Raw genomic sequence first — 24722 nt, forward strand, 5'->3', positions numbered from 1 at the left:
TCTACAGTAGCGGCACGGTTATGGCTGATGAATACTAACTTTTGATGGCTCTTGCTGTAAATGTTAATATAAACCTCACACATAGTATAGTTGTAACATATTCTGCTTTAGAAGAAATGCATTGTCAGTTGTTACATTGATTTAGGAATGGTATCCTAGTTACATACCTCTATACACGCCCTCCTTCCAGTTTCTCAGGATCCATGAGTTACCAAAACTAAGCATTTGCATTCCCCTTCAGAGTGATTACTTTGGGTACGTCTTCACTACCCACCATATCAGCGGGTAGCAATCGATTTATCCGGGATCGATATATCGCGTCTCGTTAAGACGCAATATATCGATCCCCGAACGCGCTCACCGTCGACTCCGGAACTCCACCAGAGCGAGCCGCGGTAGTGCAGTTGACGGGGGAGCCACGGCCATTGATCCCGCGCCGTCTGGACCCCAGGTAATTCGATCCAAGATACTTCGACTTCAGCTATGCTATTTGCGTAGCTGAAGTTGTGTATCTTGGATCGATCCCCCCCCACAGTGTAGACCAGCCCTTTGTGTACTAGTGAGGGCAGATGGATGTTAATCTGCAAATCAGTAATGTGGCTGACCACTCTCTCTTTCTAGCCTTGAATAGGTCACAAGATATTAAGTTTACTAGTTCCAAGCTGATAAAACACAAGTCTTGTGGTCCAGTTTGTTAGACTGTTAACATACATATAACCACAGCAGATTTGCTTGATGCAACTATGTAAAGGTTTGTAACTCATCTGTGTGGCAGGATTTTTTAACACATCTATCTGTCTATCTATCATTTCTGCAGCATGAGACTAACGCAGCATCAATTACACTCTAGCAGCTGTTAGAAAGTCAGACTGTGGAAATCTGGTGAGAACAAATTCTAATCAGATAATATTGAGGCTGCTCAGCTGTTATTTCAACACAATCAATGGGGGTGTGTGTCAATTTCCTGCAGAATTTAATTTAGCCCAAATGATAAAGAAATCTCTGCATTCACCCACTTCTGTCAAGTCAAACTTTGGACACTTGCAACAAACTAGACTGAGGTGTCAGAGAGAAGTGGCAGAGCAACATGCTGAAGAGATTTTGCTTTCATTTCCATTCTCTCAGGTTACATTGAGGAAGCCTGCATTATTCCATGCCCCTCAGACTGCAAGCTCAGTGAATGGTCCAATTGGTCTCGCTGTAGTAAATCCTGTGGGAGTGGGGTAAAGGTTAGGTCTAAATGGCTCCGTGAAAAACCTTACAATGGTGGAAGACCCTGCCCCAAGCTGGATCATGTCAATCAGGTAAATCCAGTTACTTTTCTTTGCCGATATATTCCTTTATTTCTGTGTTGACAAATTGTATTACATATATAAAGTCAGTGAAGAATCCTTCCCTTCTATGTACTTCACATGCTGTTTGAATTGAATAATATGGACCGGCACTGGTGGAAGACAAAAAGTCCTTATATGCAAAATTAGTGTTAGGGTGTTTCTCTGTGGATTTTTTTTTTAAAGTCCATGCAATATGCTGTATTACAAAGCCAAAACTTACAAGGCCCAATTCTGCCTTGATTACCATCAACTTCAGACACTCATCACCTTGCAAGATCAGCTCTTCAGCAGTATGTTTAAGAAAAAGAGATAAAGCTCTCATTATTCAGAGAGGGAGGTTGAACTACACAGTACAGGAAATTCCCCTCCTTAATTCAAACACTGCCATACATTATAGATAAAGTACATGCAAAGTAAGCAGCCCATGAAGAACACCAATTCATTCTGTTCAGTCTCCTCCTCCTCCATTTGAATATCATCATGAGAGCTGTGCATTGAGGCAGATACTTTGGTATAGTATTAATACCTGGTGCTAAATATTAAAAAAATACTGCCACTTCTTCACTAAGGAGGAAATTGCTCTCCATTGTAAAAATATCATGGGATCCAAACTCCTTGTCAGACTGATAAATGTTGTTATTCTGGTCCTGAAAAATAAAATAATCCCCCCAAAGCCCCTTTAAAGGGCCTGGTGGCACTCCTCCGGTCCTGCCTTTCTTTCTTGTAGATACTCCATGCAATCAGTGAAATCATTGTGTTAGCCCATCCTCCTTTCCACCGCCTCCCCCCATCACCACCACAAAAAACAAACAAAACAAAACCCCAGAAACATTCAACGTATCCACAGTGTGATCCTTGTGTCCTCCTTAGCATCCTATAGCCAAAATTGGCATCCACATGGTTTTTGGCCTTCCAGGTGCACTTGTTTTAAAAAAAACTGATTGAGACTAAAACTTGAACGTCTAACTACCTGGGTGTTAGAATCCTTCCCAGGGCAGCAGTCAGCCAAACTGATCTTGGGGGTGCCGCACTAGGGTCTCATGGAACTGTAGGTCGATACAAAACACTGACACAAAGCAGGAAGTTTTTAAAAAAAAAAATAAGTTCTGGCCTTGCCAGGCATGTAAGACCTGCTGCATGTAAAGTTGTTTGGTTGGGCAGTTTTTAGCCTTTTCAGGTTCCTTGTCTCTCTTCAAATTTGATTTATATTCATCTCGCATTTGGATTTAATTTTCATTTGTGGATAGCATGTTAAATGGCCCCATATTCATCTCCATAAATATTCAGAGGGGGAAAAAAAATCTGGCCATTCATATTCGAATAAGGTGCACGTTATTAATACCATTTTATTGACATTTTGTCGACACAGAATGAAATGGTGTGTTGATTTAATGTTTCTACTTAAGGGTATATAATTAGTTTTGAAAGTGCTTAAACTATAGCTAATAAACTATGTTTATAGTTCACTTGAACACAAAATGCAAGTTTCATTGAATGCTGTGTTGGTTTGGAGGAGCATATTAAAACTGTTTGAAATTACAGAAAATACATTATAATAGGAACAAATTATAGTTTATGAAAAAAATCTCTTCCTGCTTGTAATATTCATGTGGCACAATATTTCATAATAAGATCTTCAGGATGTCAGAGGAGAAGTTGCTATATTTGTATTAGAGAACTCATTTTTTGTATATAGCACTGCTGCCCTCTACTGGTATATAACCTAGGATCTTATTTGCTGCAGCTTTATAGCTGCTAAAAATTCAAATATTAAATTACTATAACAAAGATAAAATTGCAGTCTGAGATTGCATGGGGAAGAGGCTGTGCCATCCATAAAGCTAAGAGTTTGTATCCCTTAATATTAAATACACTTCACTGTAAATCCTTAAGTGTGGAAATCCCACAAACCCAGTCTGTGCCAATGACCAAACAGCTGCCCAGGGCTGTTTAATTAATCCACACCTGCTCCACAGCTCAAAGAAAATCAACAGAGCAAACTAGCACATTGTCATATCACCACTTCAGGACGAAAGGCATAGCCACTTGTAAACAATAGTTTGTAATATAAAATGTAAGGGTTAGATTTTGCCATTGTAGTACCAGTGTGCTTGGGAGAGGGCTCAGAGGACCATGCTACAGTTGGAGATGATTCAGCAAGAATTTCCACTGTGGTCTCCCAGAAAACATACCCATAGCTACACCATCCTTGGGGAGAATGTGACATGCTCAGTTCTCCATGCCAGATTCCAACCCTCAACACCCACTCTTTCAAGTAGCTGGCACACACAGGGTTGTGACTAGAAAGGCAGGGCCTGGACTCCACACCCATGTTGCAAGATGGGGGAAGGGAACCTTGCCCTCTTCCCTTAGGCACATCCAAGCAGGAACTGATCACAATCTGGCCCTTAATCTAAACCTATTTTCATTAATAAATGATGTTATTTTCTAATTTAAATTATTTGCAAATATATCCATACATGCCAACTGTCCCATTTAAAGGGCGAATGTAATAAAACCATTAATTGTTTTTCTGCTCTCTCCATCTTAAAGTATCTCATTTGGGGCTAAAAGGTGTGTCTCTATTTCTTTTTCCTTGAATATCCTTATTTATGATTTTCTCTTATTGGCAGAGGTGTATGCACAGCAAATTCTCTCATGGAGAAAAGTGTGATATATGGATAAGCAAATATCTTAAATTACCTGTGGAGCAGGAAATTGTTGAAACTAGCTTTTGAAGATTTATTCTCTTTTCCCTAAGCATCTATAGTTAAAAAAATAAAATAATCTGCACTGCTATAGTGAAGGTTTGCAGATGATACTGGGTCCAATTCACTGAAAAATTCTCTCTCTGGCTTTCAAAGAGTTTCTGCTAGAGGCAGATCCCAGTTTCCTGGGGAAAATAACATCTACCTTTTCTTTGGCTTCAGTGATTCTCTGCGTCCCCACCTACCTAGGCAGGCATGGAGTCCATGACTATGTTGAGCTCTAAGTGCTTGCTATCAGTGACAGTCACATAAATGCCAATAATGTCGAGAGACCTCCACTAACACCTGGGACACAGGCATGGGCTCTGTCTTGGCTGACAGGTGCATTGCTGACAACAGCTAGAGAGTGCCATATTGAGATTCTCCTTTAGATTGTCTAGTAATGTTGGCTCTAGCTTGCTGATAGCAGATATATCAGACAACTAGAGAAGAGCTTTTAGTGGCAACTGGTTTCAAATACTGGACACAAACTTAGGACAGGCTACAAAGATTTTAAAAACGTGTGAAGGATGAGAACTTTGACACTTTCTCCACCTTTATACCCATCCCACGCTATCTGTCAGTACAATATTGATAATATATAAAACACAGTCTTCCATCCAAAACCGCTCAGGAATTTCTTCAGTCTTGGAGAAATTGAACTCCGCAGCCTGTAAAGAATTGATACCCATGGTAGGCAGAGAATAAAATAGTTTAGCCATGTGTTCTAAACAGTGTGAAGAAGAGGTGAGCATATTTGCACTAGTTCTCCATCAAGGTGATGTGCAAAAGAATTTTTTTCTCTTAAATGCTGACTTCTTGCAGAATGTGTCAGTAGAGATACAAGAGGGAAAGCTATGTCTTATCTGGCCTAAGTGGTGAGGCTTTCTGCTTGGTAGAGAGCATAGAAGATTGTTTTTAACCAATGAAGCACTAAATGTACACCATTCAAATATCTGTGTTTCGCTCACTAACTAGTGTTTCTATTTATCTTTGGTTGTTCCCTTGGGTTCATGGCAAATACCTGCTCCAGGCTCAGGTAAGAGTCTCTAAAATAGACTAACCTTATAATGTGCTTCCTGACCAAGTTCTATAATGTATGCACTGTTTGGCCTTTTCTGTAATTGTTCTTTAAAAAGATATATGTGATAGTACATAGGATGCCATTTTTAATGTACCTCAGACCGTCTATATAGAACATTCCAATCTTAGCATGATATAATAACTTTAAGGCTTCACAGTTAAAAATAGTTTAAGTTAAGGGGCCAGATTATGCTCTGATTTACATTGATGTAATTTAGGGAGTGATACCATTAGAATCCACTCTCCCCAAACAAACCAAACATCCACAACTAATAATATTAGGTGCAGGTTGGCAAATGGAGAAGTAGAAGGCTGGCTTCCCTATTAGAGCAAAGTTAAGGCTGTTGTGTGTGTGTTCTCTGGTGTATGTTAGTAGTAATGGTAAAGTGCATGCATACTGGTGCAGAAGAGAGTTTATACTGTTAGGGATTTAACTTTTCATTTCCTTGCTTTGGTGTCAGGTGTTTTATGTCTGTTGTAACAGCAACTGTCTCACAATTTACTTGTACATGGATTAAGATTAAATATATTTGTTATCTTTACAAAGTAGCAATAATGTTTGTGTTGCTGCTATGTCAGAATGACAGCTCCTGTATACTTATCATATTTGCATACTGTGTGCAGCAAACTTACACTCTGTGTGGATTCCAGGTATATGAGGTGGTCCCATGCCACAGCGACTGCAGCCAGTACATATGGGTTACAGAACCCTGGAGCGTCTGCAAAGTGACCAATGTTGACTTAAAGGAGAACTGTGGAGAAGGTGTACAAACCAGGAAAGTGAGGTAAACAGAATGTAATCCTTCTCTTAAAAAACAAAAACAGAAACCCTCACCTTTAAATTATGATGGGATTAAAGAAGCAAAATTCTATAGAAGAGTATTTTGACAAAGGCATTTTCACAAAAGTTTGTCTACGGAATGTTAGACCAGAACCTCAGCTGGTGTAAATCTGTGTAGATTGAACTCAGTGGAGCTAAACCAGTTTACATAGTCCAAGAACTAGCCCTTTGTTTCTGTTTTTTTTTTTAAACATAAATTATACTTTATAAAAATAAAACTGTAACTTACATTTATATAGTGCCTTTCAAGATAACCCCCAAGTTCTTTATAAATTTAACATAGAGATCAATTCTCATTTATCAGTAAAATGCAATCACCTCTGGGGTGAAACATGGCAACCTATTTTACAGTGCACAGCAATACTGTACAACAATTTAGTGCAAAAGGTGAAGGATGCCATATCCAACTGAAAACACAGTGTATTAAGGTATTCAGAATGTAATCACCCCAGTTTGAATTTGGCCAGGGCTTGTAGTTAATAGCCCTGTTAATTAAAAATGCTGAGAGAACTTTACAACAGGTGGTCAGTGCCTCAGACTTGCTTCTCAGCCCAAAGACAGATTAATGAATTGTGGGGAGTCTTATGTTATCATTAGCGGTGCTCCTTCTATTTCTGAGTTTTATACGTAAGGAATAAAGAACTCTATAGCAGTGTGACAAAGATCAGTAGGAATAGCTATGTGTCCACAGTTGTTCTTGGAATGATAAAGAAAAGCTATGGAAGTCCTTAACCATATTTTAAATTTGGAACGTATTTTGGCCTAGAAAGTGCTAAACATAAAAGTAATGGGTGAAAATCTCTGCTCCATATTAAATTGGCACAGCATCAGAGCAGAGAATTTGGCCCTATATCTGGTGCTGGTTTTCAACACCTTTTTGTTACCCTAGTGGTCCTCTAGGTCTGCTAAATCAGCCAGTGTGAACACTGGATTTGAAGTGCCAGTGTTCCAACATGGTTGTAATATTTCTGACACACTACAGTGGAACAAACTCCTGACAACAAATTCACAGACACTGGCTGAGTCTGGAAAGTAATCACCTCCAGAGGGAGAACAATTCTGCTCAGAAGCTGACTGTATCATGATTACAGCATGATTCTTATGGAGTTAAATAGTTTGATAGTTTGAGTATAAATTCACACGGAGTAGGATATAGTTTTAATTGTTTAGTTGAATTTAGTTCTAGTGAAAGGTGCCAGATTTACAGTGCAGAGATTGAAATCCTGTGCCCAGAGAGCACATTCAGCACAGGATGATGTTGTGCAAGAGTCTCTGGATTATCCCTTTAATTTACTAGAACACTGATCCAGAGCGACGATCTCTGAGGATAAAAGGGTAGTTCAGTGTCCATGATCATTCAATCCCTGACCTCTTCATGAAGATTACTAACAAGGTTGTCAATTGATTCCAGTTGTGGTGGTGGATGCTTGTTTACTGGGAAATGGACTGAGACTATTCACCTTGACCATATTTTATGATTATACTGCTTCTATGAGTGTCAGATGGTTGAACTTTAAATCCCAATTATGACTTTAACACATTTTCCCCCTGAAAAATAATTCACAGGGCTACTCCGGGCAGTTCTTTTCTGATCAAATATTTTGAGTTAATCAGTCCCACTTCTGAAAAGGAAAGAAAAGGCATTTTTAAAAAGCATGCATATTTGTTAATACCAAAACCTTCTTACAATTGTTGAACGCTTGTAGTACAATGACGTTGAAAAACTGGGCTTCCTGGAATAGTTAATCTGAAGGCCAAGTAGTGCATTGCAATGCTGTGTTAAACTCAGCCTGGTTCAGAATGCTGTTTTTTCCCCCCTTTAGTTAATTAAAAAAAAAAAGGTACATTCTCTCCCCCCCCCCGAACTCTGTAAAACTGTGAATTTAGTGAATTTAGTGAAACAAGTCCAAAAATCTTGTTCCAATATTTACTGAATCTGATCCAAGCATCCTGTCTACTGATCAACTTACACCTCTACTCAAAGACTTGCTTAAGAGAAGTCTTGCATGGTAATGTACATAGCAAGAAGTTCAGTGTTGATTATATATTATTCTCTAAGGCTACCTATAGAGCAACACACAATTTAAGAAGTCATCTCTGTCTGCATGTTAGAATGACAAGCCATAAAATGAATTCAGTCTACAGGACCCATTTGAAGACCAGATAGATTAATTTCCAAAGATTCTCTTTAATGTACCACAAGTACTGTAGCAATTGCTAGATTTGACAAGATTTAAAACAGAAGCGCTCCTTGAATTTAACAATTTATTTGAAGGTCAGATTTTTAGTTTTCGCTTGTCACAAATACTAAAGTGTGCATAATTTACTCTAATATAACAGCAACCAAAATAGATATTGGAAGTCCCACCAAGAGTTTATTCTTTTTTTAAAAAAGCAATAAGTACTGGTGATGGTGGTGGTGATGCTTTAGGCTCTCTCCAGAGGTACACAGCTTTTGAAACTACCATCAAAGTTAAAGAAGAAAATACATTATTTATGCCAAAGAAAGGAATTTCAGCCCTTTGGGATGAACACACACAAAAAAAACTACCTTCCCTTTTGCCATCCATATACTAACTCTCATTGGATAACTAATTCCACCAAACAGATTTTTGCAGATACAGTATCTCTGTTGGTTGTGTTCATTTAAAATAATCTCATTTTAAAAATGTTTTCAGACTGACAGCATGAGATCTTCAGGTACACAGGAATTGGTAATGTAATAAAATGGTATAGTTTTAAAATATTGCAATGAAAGTGAAGGTTTAACACAGGGCTAGCCCACAACATTTTGGCACCTGAGACGGGGAGCTCAAATGACGACCCCATCCCCTCTCGCTTGGGCCAAAATTTTCAAAGGTCTCAATTCTGCCTTCTTCCTGTTCTACTCCTCTCATGGTACTGCTCTGCTACCTACCCCAATAAAGGAGAACTAACAACTTAAAATGCCTTGTTCAAAAATTTTAAATAGCACTTAACTTTCAAACACCTGAACAGCAAATGTAACCTTTCTTGTCTGCATAGTAAACACTGGCATTTTTGTCTGTTTGAATAATCAAAGTGGTGCTTTCCGTGCCTTCTTGGTTGCAAAGATTTGAACTGCTTCCTGAAGGTCCACAGTCTGGGCCAGCTCATGCTCTATTGAGATGGTTGCATGGCCAACCAGCCTCTCCTGTGTGGTTGTGGAGCGTAGATGTGTTTTTATTAACTTCAGCTTGGAGAAGCTGCGTTCTCCACTGGCAACTGTTACAGGAAGTGTTAGAAGTATGCGCAGAGCAACAAAAGCATTTGGAAAGAGGGTGGTCATCTTATTTGTGCACATATATTCCAGAACAGCCTTTGGAGTTCAGCCTGCTGAAATGTATCTTGAAAGGACTTTCAGTTCATCACCTAAATCACTCGCATCAATATCGTGCATGTCATCCTGTGTCAACACTGTCTCTAGTGCCCTGCATTGGTGGTGTAGGTCTTCAGCTACAGTGAGGAGTTTTGGAATATACAACATCCCAAATATACTGCTGTATTCTTTGAGCTGCATGAAACATTCTTCAACTGACTGTATTGCACAACCTAGCACCTGGTTAAAGAATTCAACTTTGAATTGTTATTTGGGGTCTCTTATGGGATTATCCTGTGCCTCATAATCAAAATGTTGTCTTCTTCGGTGACTCTTGTATTCTTGAATGGGTGGGAAAATAGCTTCAGTGAGAAGTTCCTCTGCCAACTTCTGTGCACTCTTCAGAACATTTTGAAATCCCTCATCTGACCGGTATGACTGTTGGTATGACTTTGCTTTATCCAGTTGTTCCATTGCTCCAGATACATCAAGGTCAACACCTTGGAGTCTCTTGTTTACAACATTTATTTCAAACAGTATGTCATGCTACAACACTAAGCCACACAGAAATTTTAAGTTATGTATGTTTCTGGTGATTCCATTTTCCTCTGCCACTGTTCTCCCACGAACAGTTCCTGTCATAGCATTATCCCCCATAATGGCAACCATGGCATCATCTATCTTCCCAATTTCGTGTTTGATAGGCTTTATCGCCTCCACTCGACTTTCCCATCGTGTGGCACTCAGTGGTTTCAGTGTCAGAGAGGAAGTTCCCAGATGTTGCTTCAAAATTTGCCATCAATGAGTTGATGCAGAGAAAAATACATAGATGCTTTGAATTACATTAGAAAATTCAGCAGCCTCACTTGAAGCTGATGCTGCATCACTGACCACCAAGTTCAATGAATGAGAACTGCATGAGACAAAAAAAGCTCGAGGGTTTAACTCTCGGATCCACATCTGCACTCCTCTGTTCTTTCCTCTCATGTTGGCCCCATTATCATAGCCCTGACCTCTCATGTCAGCTATCACAATTCCCGTATCTTCCAGCTTTTTAAGAAGCACATTTGTCATACCAGCTCCTGTAGTATCATCAATGTCAATAAATTCTAGAAAATGCTCTCTGACAGTCACCATTGCAGAGACATGTTCACTAGGTTCTGTTGTTGTTACAAAATGCATCATTAAAGTCATTTTTTTCCGTATGGATGATGTCAGGTGTGCAGTCCAGAATAACAGAGTAATATCTTGCTGACTTCAGATCTGCCACAATCTTCTGTTTGACTTTTGTTGACACTAACTGTATGATCTCATTTTGAATTGTTTTTCCAAGGTAGTGGTGCATGTACATTTCTTGGGTGGTGACTCTTCTTAAATGCTCCTGGAGTACAGCATCAAACTCAGCCATCAGCTCCACAATTTTAAGGAAGTTTCCATTGTTTGGCACAAACAGCTGATCTGAAGTGCCACGCAGTGCTAGGTTTTGGGTAGCAAGCATTCTCACAATGGCAATGAGCCTTTTCAGAACATTTTGCCAGTAAAGAGACTGATGCAATCTTCTCTTGATGCTGATCATCTATGGTGGCCTTTAACCTTAGTCTCATCTCAAGCTCTTTCCACCTATGGTGGAATCTGGTGATTTGCTGCCTTCTCATGGCATGCCAGATTTCTAGCCAGATTTTTCCAGTCCTTTGTTCCTGTAGAACCCAATGTGGCTGGAACATTACACTGGAAGAGTTTGCAACAAAAACAGTATGCAGCATTCTGGGTTTTTGAGTACATAACCATGGCCTCTCCACTTTGTCACCATTGGGGATTTCATGCCAGTAATGTGTTGGATGGAAACTTCTATTTTCATTGTCTTTGGGGAACATGACATTTTTCACTTGCTGTGGCCCACGCAGTACAAGGAAGTCCCTCAGTGCTCAAGTGGGTCCACAGTCCTGGATCATCTAGACTTAAGGAACTAAACTTAGCAGCAGCTGTTTCTTGTGCCTCCAACATACTCTTCTCTGATCTACACTTTTCTTCAGGAATGTGCATGGTTACATCCATTTGAGATGGAGATATGGCTGCTGCAGTAGCTGCCAGGTCACCTGCACTCTGACTAACTGGAAGATCAGGCATCTCCTCACCACTCACATCCTCACTGGGGCTGGAAGGCTCACTGTGAATATTTGTGTCTATGTATCTCAGGAGAGCTCCTTCCTGCTTAGATAGAAAAGCTTCCTTTGCTTGCTTTCTTTTTCTGAATGCTGCCCCAAAGGGGCGTTTTCTTCTTTCACTCATGACTGCTGTTCTGTGCTAGCTATAGTGGCTCTCAACACTCAATTGAAGGGGACAAATAAGCAGGCTGGTAGCAGGGCCTGAGTGAGGGAAGATATCAGCGTCTTAAGGGCCTAACTGGCTTCTACTACTTCAGTTGACTGCCTGTTCTCCTCAAGTGGGTTCAGCTAAGCAGCAGGAAACAGGAAGCTCCCTGAGAAGCTGGTGTTAATCAGTCCAGGCTCCTGGGGATGCTAGAGAGGTACATAAGAAGCTCCTCCTCCTCTCTCACCCTGCAGCTCCTGCTGCTTTCTGTTATTCCCTCTCACCTTTTCTCCTGCCTGCCTGTTATGTCTCTTGTGCCCTCCTTCCTCTGCGCACATTCACTCAGCAAGGCTGTGGCTGTGCAAGATTAGAACTCAGGAGCTTCTCACCCCTAGCCCTGAGCTTCAACCGATATACTGCACTGCTGCCTGCAGCAGAAAAAAACCTGGGGATATTTTGACTTTTTCAAATTCTCATTGGTATTTTATAGTTCATTATTTGGGTTGCATCAAAAATGTTCTAGATTTTTCTATTTGTATATTGCTTGTGGTCAAACTGCTAAAATGCCATGCTATGTTAGTGTAATGGATGCAGATATTGTAGGAAATCCATAGCAAATATGTTTTATGTATAGCCTTATATTTTCCCAGATGCATGCAAAACACAGTGGATGGTCCTTCTGACACTGTTGAGGACTACCTGTGTGACCCTGAAGAGATGCCTCTTGGTGCTAGAAGATGCACGTTGCCATGCCCTGAAGACTGTGTTATGTCTGAATGGGGCCAGTGGTCTAGATGTTCCTTGGTAAGAAACATGTTAACAGCTTGACACTTAAGGTTTCAAGACTATTTTATTTAAAGAAAGTAAGCCTCAAGTTACTATGCAGAGATGCTACACTTAACAATAGACACATGCAAATGATTATAAGTTCCTATCAACTGCATTATTGGCAACAGCAGATTGGCAACAATCCCATCAAGAGGGCAGTGTGTCAGCATTTCTTCATTGAAAGCAGTTGTTCAAGAAATCACCTCTTAATGCTGATACTTTCATGAGCTATTGCCCTCCATTTTTAGGGAAGGTTAATTTCGGATGAGTCAGCTTTGGTAATATCTAAAGACCTTAGATCCTGTTCAATCTGGCTTTATCTCTCTCTGTAAAAACACCAGTAGGGGCAGGCCTACACTTAAACGCTGCAGTGGCACAGTTGCACTGGTGCAACTGTGCTGCTGTAGTGCTTCAGTGAAGATGCCACCTTCGCCAGTAATGGGCTTCTCCCATTGGGGTAGGTACTCCACCTCTGCGAGAGGCGGGTAGCTATGTCAGCCCTCCATCAACATAGTGCTGTCTGCACAGGGGGTTAGATCGTTATAATTATGTCGCTCAGAGATGTGGAGTTTACACACCCCTGAGTGATGTAGTTATACCGATGTAATTTTATAGTGTAGACTTGGCCTGGGTGTTCATTAGTGAGAGAGTTATCATCTGTAAAGAGCAAAAAGATGCAGGTAAAAGACTTAGGCTAGGTCTACACTACCCGCCTGAATCGGCGGGTAGAAATCGATCTCTCGGGGATCGAATTATCGCATCTCGTTGGGACGCGACAATCGATCCCCGAATCGACGCTCTTACTCCACCAGCAGAGGTGGGAGTAAGCGCCGTGGACTGGGAGCCGCGGAGGTCGATTTTGCCGCCGTCCTCACAGGGGGGTAAGTCTGCTCCGATACGTCGAATTCAGCTACGCTATTTGCGTAGCTGAATTTGCGTATCTTAAATCGACCCCTCCCCCCCCCGTAGTGAAGACCTGCCCTTAGATGAAATTAAAGATAGCTTACTCCATCAGCCCTGTGTTTTTGGCTGTCTGGAGTCTCAGGTGAGAAAGCGAAACCAGTGAGACTAAAAATGGGGTTCTCAATTTCAGAAGCTTGGGGAAATAGGGGTTTTTCCTCAGCATCTGAGTCGGTGCACTGCAGATTTTGGAGAGGCAGCTCATAATCTGGAAGTTCAGATACTCAGTTGCTTTAAGGCACTATCAATGAAATGTGAACTAGATAGGGAATTATTAAGGCATTACCAAGGTAGTTAGGTATTATTAATTCCTTGGTATTATTACCAAGATAAAATAGCAAACTAAATCCTCCCATAAAATAACAAGGAAAGAATCCCTTCTAGGCAAAGTATAATGTCATTGTTTTACATTAGCATTTTGTGAAAAGGATGCTTACAAGGCTGTTATGTTTCTAGGTGGAGAGACTGAATATATCAAAAACCATTGTTTCTGTTTTCCTTTTCAAGCCCTGCAACGGAAGTAATGTGCGTGAAAGGTCAGCGGAGCCCCTAAGACAACCTGATGAAGGAAAGGCTTGTCCTGCCTCCACTGAGACAGAACCTTGCAGTCTGAACAAAAACTGTTACCACTATGATTACAATGTGACAGGTATTAGCGTTCTGACAATCTAATAACAGGCTGTAAAAATATAAGAGCTCAACCTATTTTCACAATTTAGTTCTACATACAACTAAAAATTAACGTGTGAGTCAAGTTTGCCCAATTAGCACCTGGCTTTAAACCAGGGCTCAGGGTCCTTTATTTCTGATCCAACAGAAGTACACTAGAGGAACCTCTTTCACTCAGTCTTGCTAAAGTTGCTCTCAGCAGGTAGTAAAGAAGAGCTGGGTTGGCTATGCTACAGATGCTTCCCCCTAGAGTTGAAGTTATGGCCTTCCAGAAGCCCCTACCCCTCCCTACAACTAACTATAACCCCCTGTCTGCCACCATATCCAAGGTGTTTCTCTGGTTAGTCAGGCTCTCTCCTTTTGTAGTGAAATTGTGTTAATAGTGAAGGGGGGTTGTGTGTAAGAAGAGATAAAATACCTATAAGAGGCATCCATTGTACTCAAAATATAGGTCTTTCTGCTTTCTTGTATTATCTAATGTGGTCTGTACAGTCTGTAGTGAAAATAGAGTGAAACACTTTGATTCAGAGAAAATGCTCTTGAGAAACTGTGTAATTTGAGAATGATATGACTTCTATAGCCATAGAAAATCTATTTCTTTGGCCATTTTTATATATATATGTGTGTGTGTGTGTGTGTGTGACTTGCCCCCAAAAAATCCAGATAAACACAATATTTGACTTTTCAGAAATACATCATGTCACTGGGTACCTAACTATGGTTATTTCCAATATGTCTAGCTAATGGGTTTCATGAGCTTTTGAATGTGTAAAAATTGATTCCGAGGGTTATTTTTAGGCCGTTTGAATTAAATGTATTATTCAAGTAATCAAAGCTTCATCAGAAATCAGTTCCATTGGCATCCTGTCCTGATGGTCTCCTTTATTTCCAGACTGGAGTACGTGTCAGCTCAGCGAGAAGGCAGTCTGTGGTAATGGCATCAAAACAAGAATGCTAGATTGTGTTCGCAGTGATGGCAAATCAGTTGACCTGAAGTATTGTGAAGTGGTGAGTGGGGGGCTCTTTTCCTTTTGTGAGTAAAATCTTCCTAAAAGCTTTAATTCATGCTGAGCTAGCTGACCTGCGCTGCATGTAACCCATCGCCGACAGATGTTTCTCAACATTATTCATGAACTGTTAAGTACTCCTTGAAATGAGGCTGTGTCATCACCTGTGATTTCTTCATAAAATTTCCCCTGGTAGCTTATGTGTGCACCCACAAAGGGGTGCTGATTATTATATCCTGAAGGAAATGATTTGGGAACAATAATCAATCATGGTGAATAAAGGTAGTAGATCTTAATCAGAATGCAAATCATTCCAATTTGATGTGATTTCTGTGTAGTACCTTGGACAGCTGCCGATATCAATCATTTATTCAGTGTGTTGCTAAACGTGTGTCATGTGCCATTCTGCAGCCAGGCTGAGTGCTAGCTTCTTGTACCCAGCTGTGTAAGATGAGAAACATCCAAGCTGTGTGAAAAATTTGCTGCATTAACAAGGAAATGGAACTTCTTACATAAGCATGTTCGGTGGGAGTAATATTCAGCAGATGGATCACCTTAATTTTATGTAACTGTTTCATGAATCTGTTTTTAAATGACTGCTCAAGGCAGATACTACTATTGCTTTGGTCATTTCATGGGTCTGTTAAAGGAGACTGTATCTATTAATGATTGATGCTGTGCAGATCATACCATGAAGGACTATGGAGAAGAATACACCAAGGTTTGCATTACAGAGAAATCTCCCTAGTTGTGCCAATGGAAAGTGGCTGAGATTGCCTCAACCCCCTAACAGAACAGACATTAAATCACCTGAAAAGCAGGAGACTATAATCACGTGCACAGAGACCATGTGCCCTCCACAATAGCTCAATTTGATCAGCATCCCTTCCCCGCTCTCCAATGGACTTCCCTTGCTGGAAGCTGCTTCCCAGGACTCCTCTTTAAGGAAGGGGAAGGTTGCCAGTGGTGGAGGGAGCTATGAAAAGGCCATACATACTGGGCAGTGTTATATTTGAGAGAAATTCTGCCAGGCTGGTGCTATTTGTGTCCCTCCTGATCTGCCCACTCCTTTCCCAACTCACTCAATGCCCATGTGGAACCCTGAACCCACATGTTCTGAGCAAAGGATGCTGCAGTGGAGGCCACTAACATGTCCTCTCTTCTGAGCACACAGGTTTTCCTCTACACATGGCTCTTGGGAGTATGATCAGGCCTCTTAATATGACCATTTACATTCTAAAGTTTCAGGGCAAAAAATCAGCCCTCGGATGCCTGCCAGCAAACTCCACTGAAGTTAATAGGAGCTGTCTTGTAGGTTAGAAGACAGAATTTGGTGCTCAAGCTATTTTTAGGAGATTACCGTATTGATGATTATATAATGAGACATTGTATAAGTTATGGTCTGTCCACGTGAACATGTCAACAGAATGAATGCTTTTCATGAAACAATAAGTAACAATGGATTTCTTTCTCCGTAAAGCTGTAGTAGTTCTTCCCATATATATTAATCATTTATTATGTATCTACAAACTGTGAATTTGGGCAGGATACAGGGCAAATTATTGTTACTTTGTAAATGGAGATCTCATTGTAGAAGCCTTGAGCAGCTTTTCCCTAATTAACGGGTGGGTATTTGGCTGGTTAGACAGTGAGGACAATGGAGGCAGCAGAACAACCATTTCAAAAACTTCGGGACTTGAGTGGCTAGCCAGCCAGAAGTCCTGGTAGCCACACCACCATTTACCAGTGACTGCAGCAATACAGTCCTACTTTGGGGGACAACATACAATGATCCACTAGGTTTTTAATTCAAGTCCAGAGTATTCACGTAGTCTGCATATACAAAGCCCTGATCCACTAACAGTCTTACCATTCAAGCCCTTCTATTTGTTACGTTTTATGGATGTAAGAAGTGGCACAGCAAGGTCAGTGACTAATCCAATAACTGTAGCGTAAGACCTGTTTACCTGATTAGCAAGAAAGCCAAGCTGTTGGAATCTTAAAACACCTTTCATTCTGGGGGAGTGAAAGTGAACTCTGTGAACTTTCATGTCATCAGAAGAAGTGGGATTTAAGATATGACAAACTTTTTTTGCTAATCTGATTAAAAGTATTCTCTTTAGATTTTTATAATATGTACTATATGCATTGTAGTAAACCCTTTTTAATCTCATTCCTTTTACATATGTGCAGTGTGGTGGTGCATAACAGACAGATGCCTGTGTCTAAATAATATTACAGACTCATTAGTTATACAAAACTCATTCTATGTTTATTTACAGATACATCAAAATTGGTAACTGTCATTGTTTTTACTTAAGGTAGATGCAGAGAACAGAGATCAGAATAGCCACCCCTACTCTGAATTCTTAATAAGTAGAGATATCATCAGCCAAAATGTTATAGCTACATATAATTACATTATCCAAGAGAACAATAAAACCTTACCTTTCACTCTGCAGCGCTATCATCATTATATCCAGATGCAAGCTTAAGCCCAGTAAAATTCTAAAATTCCATCCTGATGCTATACCAGTGGTTACTGTCCTACTGCGGTCTATATGGTTTGACATTAGTTTCAGTCAATTGGCTAAAGAAGTTATCCAATCATCCTGATTACTGCCAGGATAAATCAATTTCTAGCGCTTTTTTCCAAGTCGTATATTTCTGTGTAAACTCTCAGAGAACATTAATAGTGGATCACTTGGTCGCTGCCTGTTGTAAAATTAGCACATCACAGAACTCTTCCTGCCATTTCCTTGGGCTCTTTAAAATTCAAATCACCTAATTCAGGATGCTGCCCCCACTTTACCCCCTGCAAATACCTGTGAGTTTATTGTTACTCACTTGCGTTTACAAATCAGAAGAATCTGGAGACAAGCGTTTTGTCTGTATCGAACAGCAAGCTTCACTACTTTATTAGTACACACTCTGTTGGTCAGCCTTACATGATAAATCTCCAGCTGAGGGGTAGACAAAGATCTCTTGTTGCATTACAGATATACTTGCAGACATGCAAGTATATGTCTATGGACACAAAGTAACACAGTTTGCAGAGGACGCTTGTCTGGCAGTCTGCTGCCTCCTGCCACGTACAGCCAAGAATACAGAATGCTTAACTTTTACATATTCAGTACAACTTCAGTATTTGAAAATCACTAATCAGAAACCACCTGTTATCCAACACAAGGCCGTGTCCATTGGGATTTCCAGATGAGGGAAGTTTATATATTTTTCCAAATGCTTAGCCAGCCATGGTTTCCAGGGCCTGGAAGCTCAGAGGGACTTCTTATACCAGAGAAAAGGGAGGGGAACAATGGATAAATAGGAGAGAGTTGGAGTCCTGATTACAGTGATCTATTTGGCTTCCCCAGAGCTGGCTCTGCAGTATTTCAGCACACCAGGCTGGGGAAGCCAGCCAGCACTCTGTAATCTGGGCTGTGACTCTCTCCTGTTCACCCTTTGCTTCCCTCTGGGACTTCTCTTTCTCCAGCTGCTGAAGTCCTGCTGAGCAGGCCAGCCTTGGGGAAGCGAGCCAGTTCTCTGTAATTGCATGGAATCGGCTCAGCGGGCTTTGAAGTCTGTGCTCAGAAGAGCTGACCCTGAGAGCAGACTTCAAAGCCTATTGGCTGGTTTCCTGATTATCCAACCCTTGATTATCAAAAGGGTTTCAGGTGTCCACTGAGAGCTTCGGATAATCGAGGTTACACTGTACAACAGAGAAAAACGAGGAATTCATTGGTTGATCCATAAAACAGAACAAAGGTCTCCTACCTCATTTGTCTCAGTAAATGACACTTCAAATGTAAGTCTAATGCTGCCAGTATATCAGGGTCAGAAAGCTATGGTATGTGCAGTGTATTTATAGAGTGCTCATTAATGGGCCTAAGTGCTGGTCTGTGCTAGGTTTGAGTGGGAAAGAGTGTTTTTATTTCCATTTAAAGTCTAATTACTGGTTTTATGTTCTTATCCTTTGCAGTCATTATTCTAATGTGTTTTAAAATTGCCTAGGTATTTTAGAAAGAGATTAAAAAACATACAGAATCATATAGCTTCAGATGGATAGATCCCTATCTGCAGCCTTCTGGTCACCAAGGCCCAGATCCTCAAAGGTATTTAGGCTCTTAACTTCCGTTGATTGAAATGAAAGTTAGGCTCCTAAATATCTTTGCGGCTCTGGACCTGAAAGCCATAGATAAAATTCAGTCCACTGCATAGTGCCAATAAAGGAAAGAACTTGTCACAACTGGAAGTTGCAGACCTGTTTTATATTCATATGATTTCCTATCAGATTCCACATCTGCTCCCTATACTGAACCCATCCCTTTCACTAATGTTGGAGCTTTGTAGGATGTGTACTATCTCCTAACTTCTGTCTGTCTGTCTAATAGCTCCATAATACTGCTTCCTTATTCTTTTAATTTTGGCAAATCTATAAATTAAAATTAGAGTTGTATTCCTCCATCTTTGGGCCCTGATTCAGGAAATCATCCCTGTTTTGGAAGTGTGTTTAAGCACTTGCTTAAATCCCCCTGGAGAATATGGGATTTAAGCATTTGCTTAGGAGTTAAGCACAAGCTTAAATGCTATTCTGAATTGGGGCCCTAGTGAGGCCAATATATTCTGGATTTTTCTTTCTCTTTAATAATTATTAAATATTTAATCAAATGTGATTAGTTCAAATTCACCCTGTTCTCAGTAGTATAGGCTAGACTAGTGGGACAGACCACACTTCACATGCTGACAATTGTGTCTCCTCTTTTAGCTTGGCTTGGAGAAGACGTGGCAGATGAATACTTCCTGTGTGGTGGAATGTCCTGTGAACTGTCAGCTTTCTGACTGGTCTCCATGGTCTGAGTGTTCTCAAACATGTGGCCTTACAGGTTAGTCACTGTTCTTGGAATATCTTTATGGCTGAGCATTTTTTTTTAAATCCGACACAACTAATAGTCTCCCAGGAATTTGAAGAGTCATTGATTAGAGAGAAAATGAACAGGGGGCCTAAATCTGGCTTACCTTTCTCAGGCAAATAGTAGGTTTCATTGAGGCTATATGTGGTTAAAGTGAAAAGGATTTGGCCCATACTGAAAAAAATTTCTGACTCAATAAATAGATATGAGATCTGACAAATGATACATGACTTTGCCAGAGGAGATTGACCATACTGGACATATTAGACATAGATGTCCCAGCAATGGGAGATTTAGCTTTACAACTCTCATTAATATTATTGAGATAAGAAAAGCTAAATCATAACACGTGGCTCTTGAAAGCTTAACCCACCATAATAACAGTCATCACACACTTCCTCTTTTTTATAAACAGAAAATAGGAGCTTTTGCTTTCAAATGGCTAATATTTTAACTTTATATAGAATATAAACGCATACTGAAACAAATCACATATACATACATGCACATGATGGAAATAGCATATGAATTAACAAAATACAATGTCCATTATTTGCAAAACCTGGAAAACAAAACAAAAAGGACCTGAACCCAAAGAGGTCATGCAGGGCATCAATTATTAAACTGACTAAATAGATAAATAAGTGAGAACATAACCTATTAGTATTGGGGACTAATATATACTAAACTGCAAAAGTAAGCAATAGTGAGACCAGACATGCTCATATTTTTTCCATAGTTTCTATTAAACAGAGTCATTTTTTCCATTAATGGAGTAATAGAGACTTCATTAAGCCAATCTGTATGTGTGAGGGAGGAATTGCAGATTTACATTTTCTAAAATGATCTCTTTTGGTCTCTAAAATAGTTACTGCATCCATTTCTTAATGTTAACTGGTAATACCAACTCCTCCAGCACCCCTAAAATATATAAGCTTGTAGAAAGAAAGATAGCAACACTTAAAAGTTTTTGAGAGAGCACTGACCATGGCATTCCAGAACACGTCCATTTTTGACAGATGTGTGAAAAGTTGGCATGTGGCCGTTTGCATCTCCAACATTAACTGTGTGTTACCAATCAAGCCTTAAACGAACATTCTGGAGTCCAATTGTACTTGTTTATCCTTGCAATTCTTCCAGAAAAAGATACTAAAGAACTTGAAGTATCTTTCACATTAAGCTAGATATCCTCTCAGGTTTCTGTTCTGATAGTAAGGCTAAATTCTTTTCCCTGTGGGGTTTTTTTTTTTTTTTTTTTTGAGACTGAGATTGAGAGGGTAATGCAAACATTAAGCCACCTATAAATAATTCCTACAAGGTTTTGTTTCCATGTTTCTTAACATGTTCTTCTAGAAGTGAGAGAGTTGAAACAGACCACTTGCCCCCTATCCTTGCATGAATCCTTGAGCATAGCTGCTGAAAGAAGGAACTGTGAGACAGCGGTAGCTGATATTTGTTACATACGTAATCTAAGGAGGACAGTCTATCATCTTGTATTATATCATTAATTTTTGTTAATCCTTTTTCTATCCAAATTGTCTTACGTGTAGAGTTGGCCTTGATCCAGGTTATCCCATAATGGTACAAGAGTAGAATTAGTAAGATCGGGTGCTGTAATCATCTTAACGTGTTGCAGGATGCCTCATGCAGATACAAAGACTGGATTTTTCCTTAAGGGTATGGGTAGCCTCTTAAAATATATAAAAGAAGAGAGAGGGAAGCAAAGAGCATAGCTAAACTTGCTTCAATCTCAAGCCAGGTTGGTGTGTATACAGAGCTACTGGAAAGAAACCACCTTACAACAGGCCAAATTTGGAATGCTAGATAATGTAGATACAATCTGGCAACCACGTAGTTGCCCAGGATGTTTTAAGGGTCTTATGTGACAAGTGATGCCATTTTTTATCCCATATAAATTGCATCATAGGCCCATTTATTTGAGCAAAAAGTAAGGGAGAGACCTTGAAAAGCAATAGGCTAATGATATAAATCAATCTTGGGCAGATATTCATTTTGGATATTTCTGTTCTCCCCAGTAAGGATAGAGGGAGGAGACCCTACCTCTCTACATCCCTGGAAATTTCTTTTAATATGTAGTCCATATTTATAGAAACAAATTTGGGAAAATGAGGACAAATGTTCACACCTAAATTAGTAATTTCTTTGCATATTTGAAATGCAAATCGCCAGTATTAAAAGAAAAAAAAGATTTAAATAAAACCTAGGGGATTAGGTTGAAACTATTCTTCTTCCATTCATTTCTGAATATTGCAGTATGTAGATTAGAGGTATGTTATTACTAGGGGAAAATAATTATTGTTGTCATTTATTTGTATTGAAGTAGCACTTAGATGCCCCAATCAGGAATCAGAACCCCATTGTGCTAGGCACTGTACACACATATAACAAAAAGATGATTTGTGCCCCAAAGAGCTTATAATATAAATATAAAAAGCATACAATTTACATTATTAATTTTTTTCCCAATAACATAGTTAATAATGCTACTGTGGTATTTAATTATTTGAAGGCATTTCTATTGTGCTCATCACCACAGTGTCTGAGCCCTTCACATACAAATTGTAGGATTTGCAGTAGTTCTTGGAGAGTTTTTCATTACTTAGATATAAACAAAACGAGTTAGAGATGGAGACCAGATTTTCAAAAGTGCTCAGCAGCCACAACTGGGGCCAGATTTTCAAGAGCTCAGCTCCCATGTAGACTCCTAAATGGAGTGGCCAGATTTTAAAAAGCACTGAGTACCCAGAACCTCCCATTGTTCTGAGTTGGAGCTATTGGTTGCTGAGCTCTGCTGAAAATTTGGTCACATGTATCTAGGGGAATTTCAGTTTTTTCCTATTAAACATGGGATATGTCTACACTTGGAGCTGGGGGGTGGGGATGGGGGTTAGAGTTAGGGATTCTCAGCTCCAGGAGACATACCCATGCTAGCCCTGATCAAGCTAGTGCACTAAAAATAGAGTGTAGTCATGGCAACACAAGTGGCAAGAGGGCCTCACCACCCTGAGTACATACCTGTCAGACCATTGGCACATATTCAGGGCAGCTAGCCCCCCGCCACACATCTTGCTGTAGCTACACCATATTTTTTTACTATGCTAACTTGTGTGTATATGTAGGTAGGTAACTAAACCCCCACAAATATATTTAAAATAGCAATATTATTTAAAAATACCTCTTGAAGTTTCATTGTTTTTTATGAATCTTGAAGTTCCTAAATATGTCTATTTGATGTTGCTAACAAACAGGAAGTTGATTTGGACAAGGGGGAAAAAACTCATTCTGTATTAAAATAACATCAATTTTAGGTAGGTTTCCAAATAGTAACAAATCCTGGAACGTAGCAGGCTGATTAGCTTTTCTTCCATCCATGCTAACGTAGGCTGGTATGCTTTTGGAATGGTTTTGCACATAGCGATTGCATCCTGTGCTGGGTTTTCAACTCATTACCCCGAGGTCAGAGTTCACTTTCTTTTCTCTGTGGTGCTCCAACTGCAGGAACTATGGATGCAAAACTATGAGGATCCACTTGACAAACCTTTTCCCACCTACTTACAGTGAACACAGGAGTAGAAAGGCCAAAAAGAGGGCTCCCTTTCTGCAAAACTTGTTGAGTTATTGAGATAAAGTTTTGTCCTGAAGTGGGACAAAATATCAAAACCTGAAACATTTTCACAGAAAGGGATTTAAAAGAAAAGTTACATTTTGGAAGAGCTGAAGTGCAATTATCAAATTCCCAGCTGTCTTCAGGGAAAACACTTGTTAATTGACATGTTGGCAAGAGGATTGCAGCCCAGCTACCAGAGAGGCAGAGTCCAGCTACTCCACCTCACAACAACCCCCACCCTGTCCCCTTCAGCCAGGGCCAGGAGCTAGCGATATCCTGCCTATCCCCAGGAGCTAGGGAGAGACGGGGAGGCTGAGCACCCTGATGCTGTCTCAATATCCCCTAGAGCTAGGGGAAAGCAGGGTTTGACAAAAGTTTCATCTAGGGCTGTCGATTAATCACAGTTAACTCATGTGATTAACTCAAAAAAATTAATCGCAATTTAAAAAATGAATCACGATTAATTGCAGTTTTAATCGCACTGTTAAACAATAGAATACCAATGGAAATTTATTAAATATTTTTGGATGTTTTTCTACATTTTCAAATATATTCGTTTCAGTTACAGCACAGAATACAAAGTGTACAGTGCTCACTTTATATTATTATTTTTATTACAAATATTTGCACCATAAAAATGATAAAAGAAATAGTATTTTTCAGTTCACCTCATACAAGTACTGGAGTGTAATCTCTTTATCGTGCATTGTAAGTGCAACTTACAAATGTAAAGGGGAGTTTTTGTTACATAACTGCACTCAAAAACAAAACAATGTAAAACTTTAGAGCCTATAAGTCCACTCAGGCCTACTTCTTGTTCAGCCAATTGGTAATACAAACAAGTTTGTTTACAATTATGGGAGACAATGCTGCCCACTTCTTCTCTAAATGTCACCTGAAAGTGAGAACAGGAGTTCACATGGCAATTTTGTAGCTGGCACTGCAAGGTATTTACGTGCCAGGTATACTAAACATTCATATGCCCCTTCATGCTTTGGCCACTATTCCAGAGGACATGCTTCCATGCTGATGATGCCCGTTAAAAAAATAATGTGTTAGTTAAATTTG

At 39.9% G+C, this 24722-nt stretch overlaps 1 protein-coding gene across 1 annotated transcript in view; it reads left to right on the forward strand.

Annotated features, from left to right (window-relative positions):
• The window catches only part of THSD7A (thrombospondin type 1 domain containing 7A), a 352561-nt gene that overhangs the window by 299692 nt on the left and 28147 nt on the right, over window positions 1–24722 (forward strand). Inside the window, exons 15-21 of the mRNA XM_026649434.1 lie at window positions 1126–1304; window positions 5115–5120; window positions 5816–5949; window positions 12303–12456; window positions 13948–14089; window positions 15002–15117; window positions 19882–19999. Coding sequence (XP_026505219.1) covers window positions 1126–1304; window positions 5115–5120; window positions 5816–5949; window positions 12303–12456; window positions 13948–14089; window positions 15002–15117; window positions 19882–19999 — 849 coding nt within the window. The remainder of the gene's footprint in view (window positions 1–1125; window positions 1305–5114; window positions 5121–5815; window positions 5950–12302; window positions 12457–13947; window positions 14090–15001; window positions 15118–19881; window positions 20000–24722) is intronic.

Source organism: Terrapene carolina, unplaced genomic scaffold (genome assembly GCF_002925995.2).
Source record: "Terrapene carolina triunguis isolate 2854851 unplaced genomic scaffold, T_m_triunguis-2.0 Scaffold84, whole genome shotgun sequence".
Lineage (NCBI taxonomy): Eukaryota > Metazoa > Chordata > Testudines > Emydidae > Terrapene > Terrapene triunguis.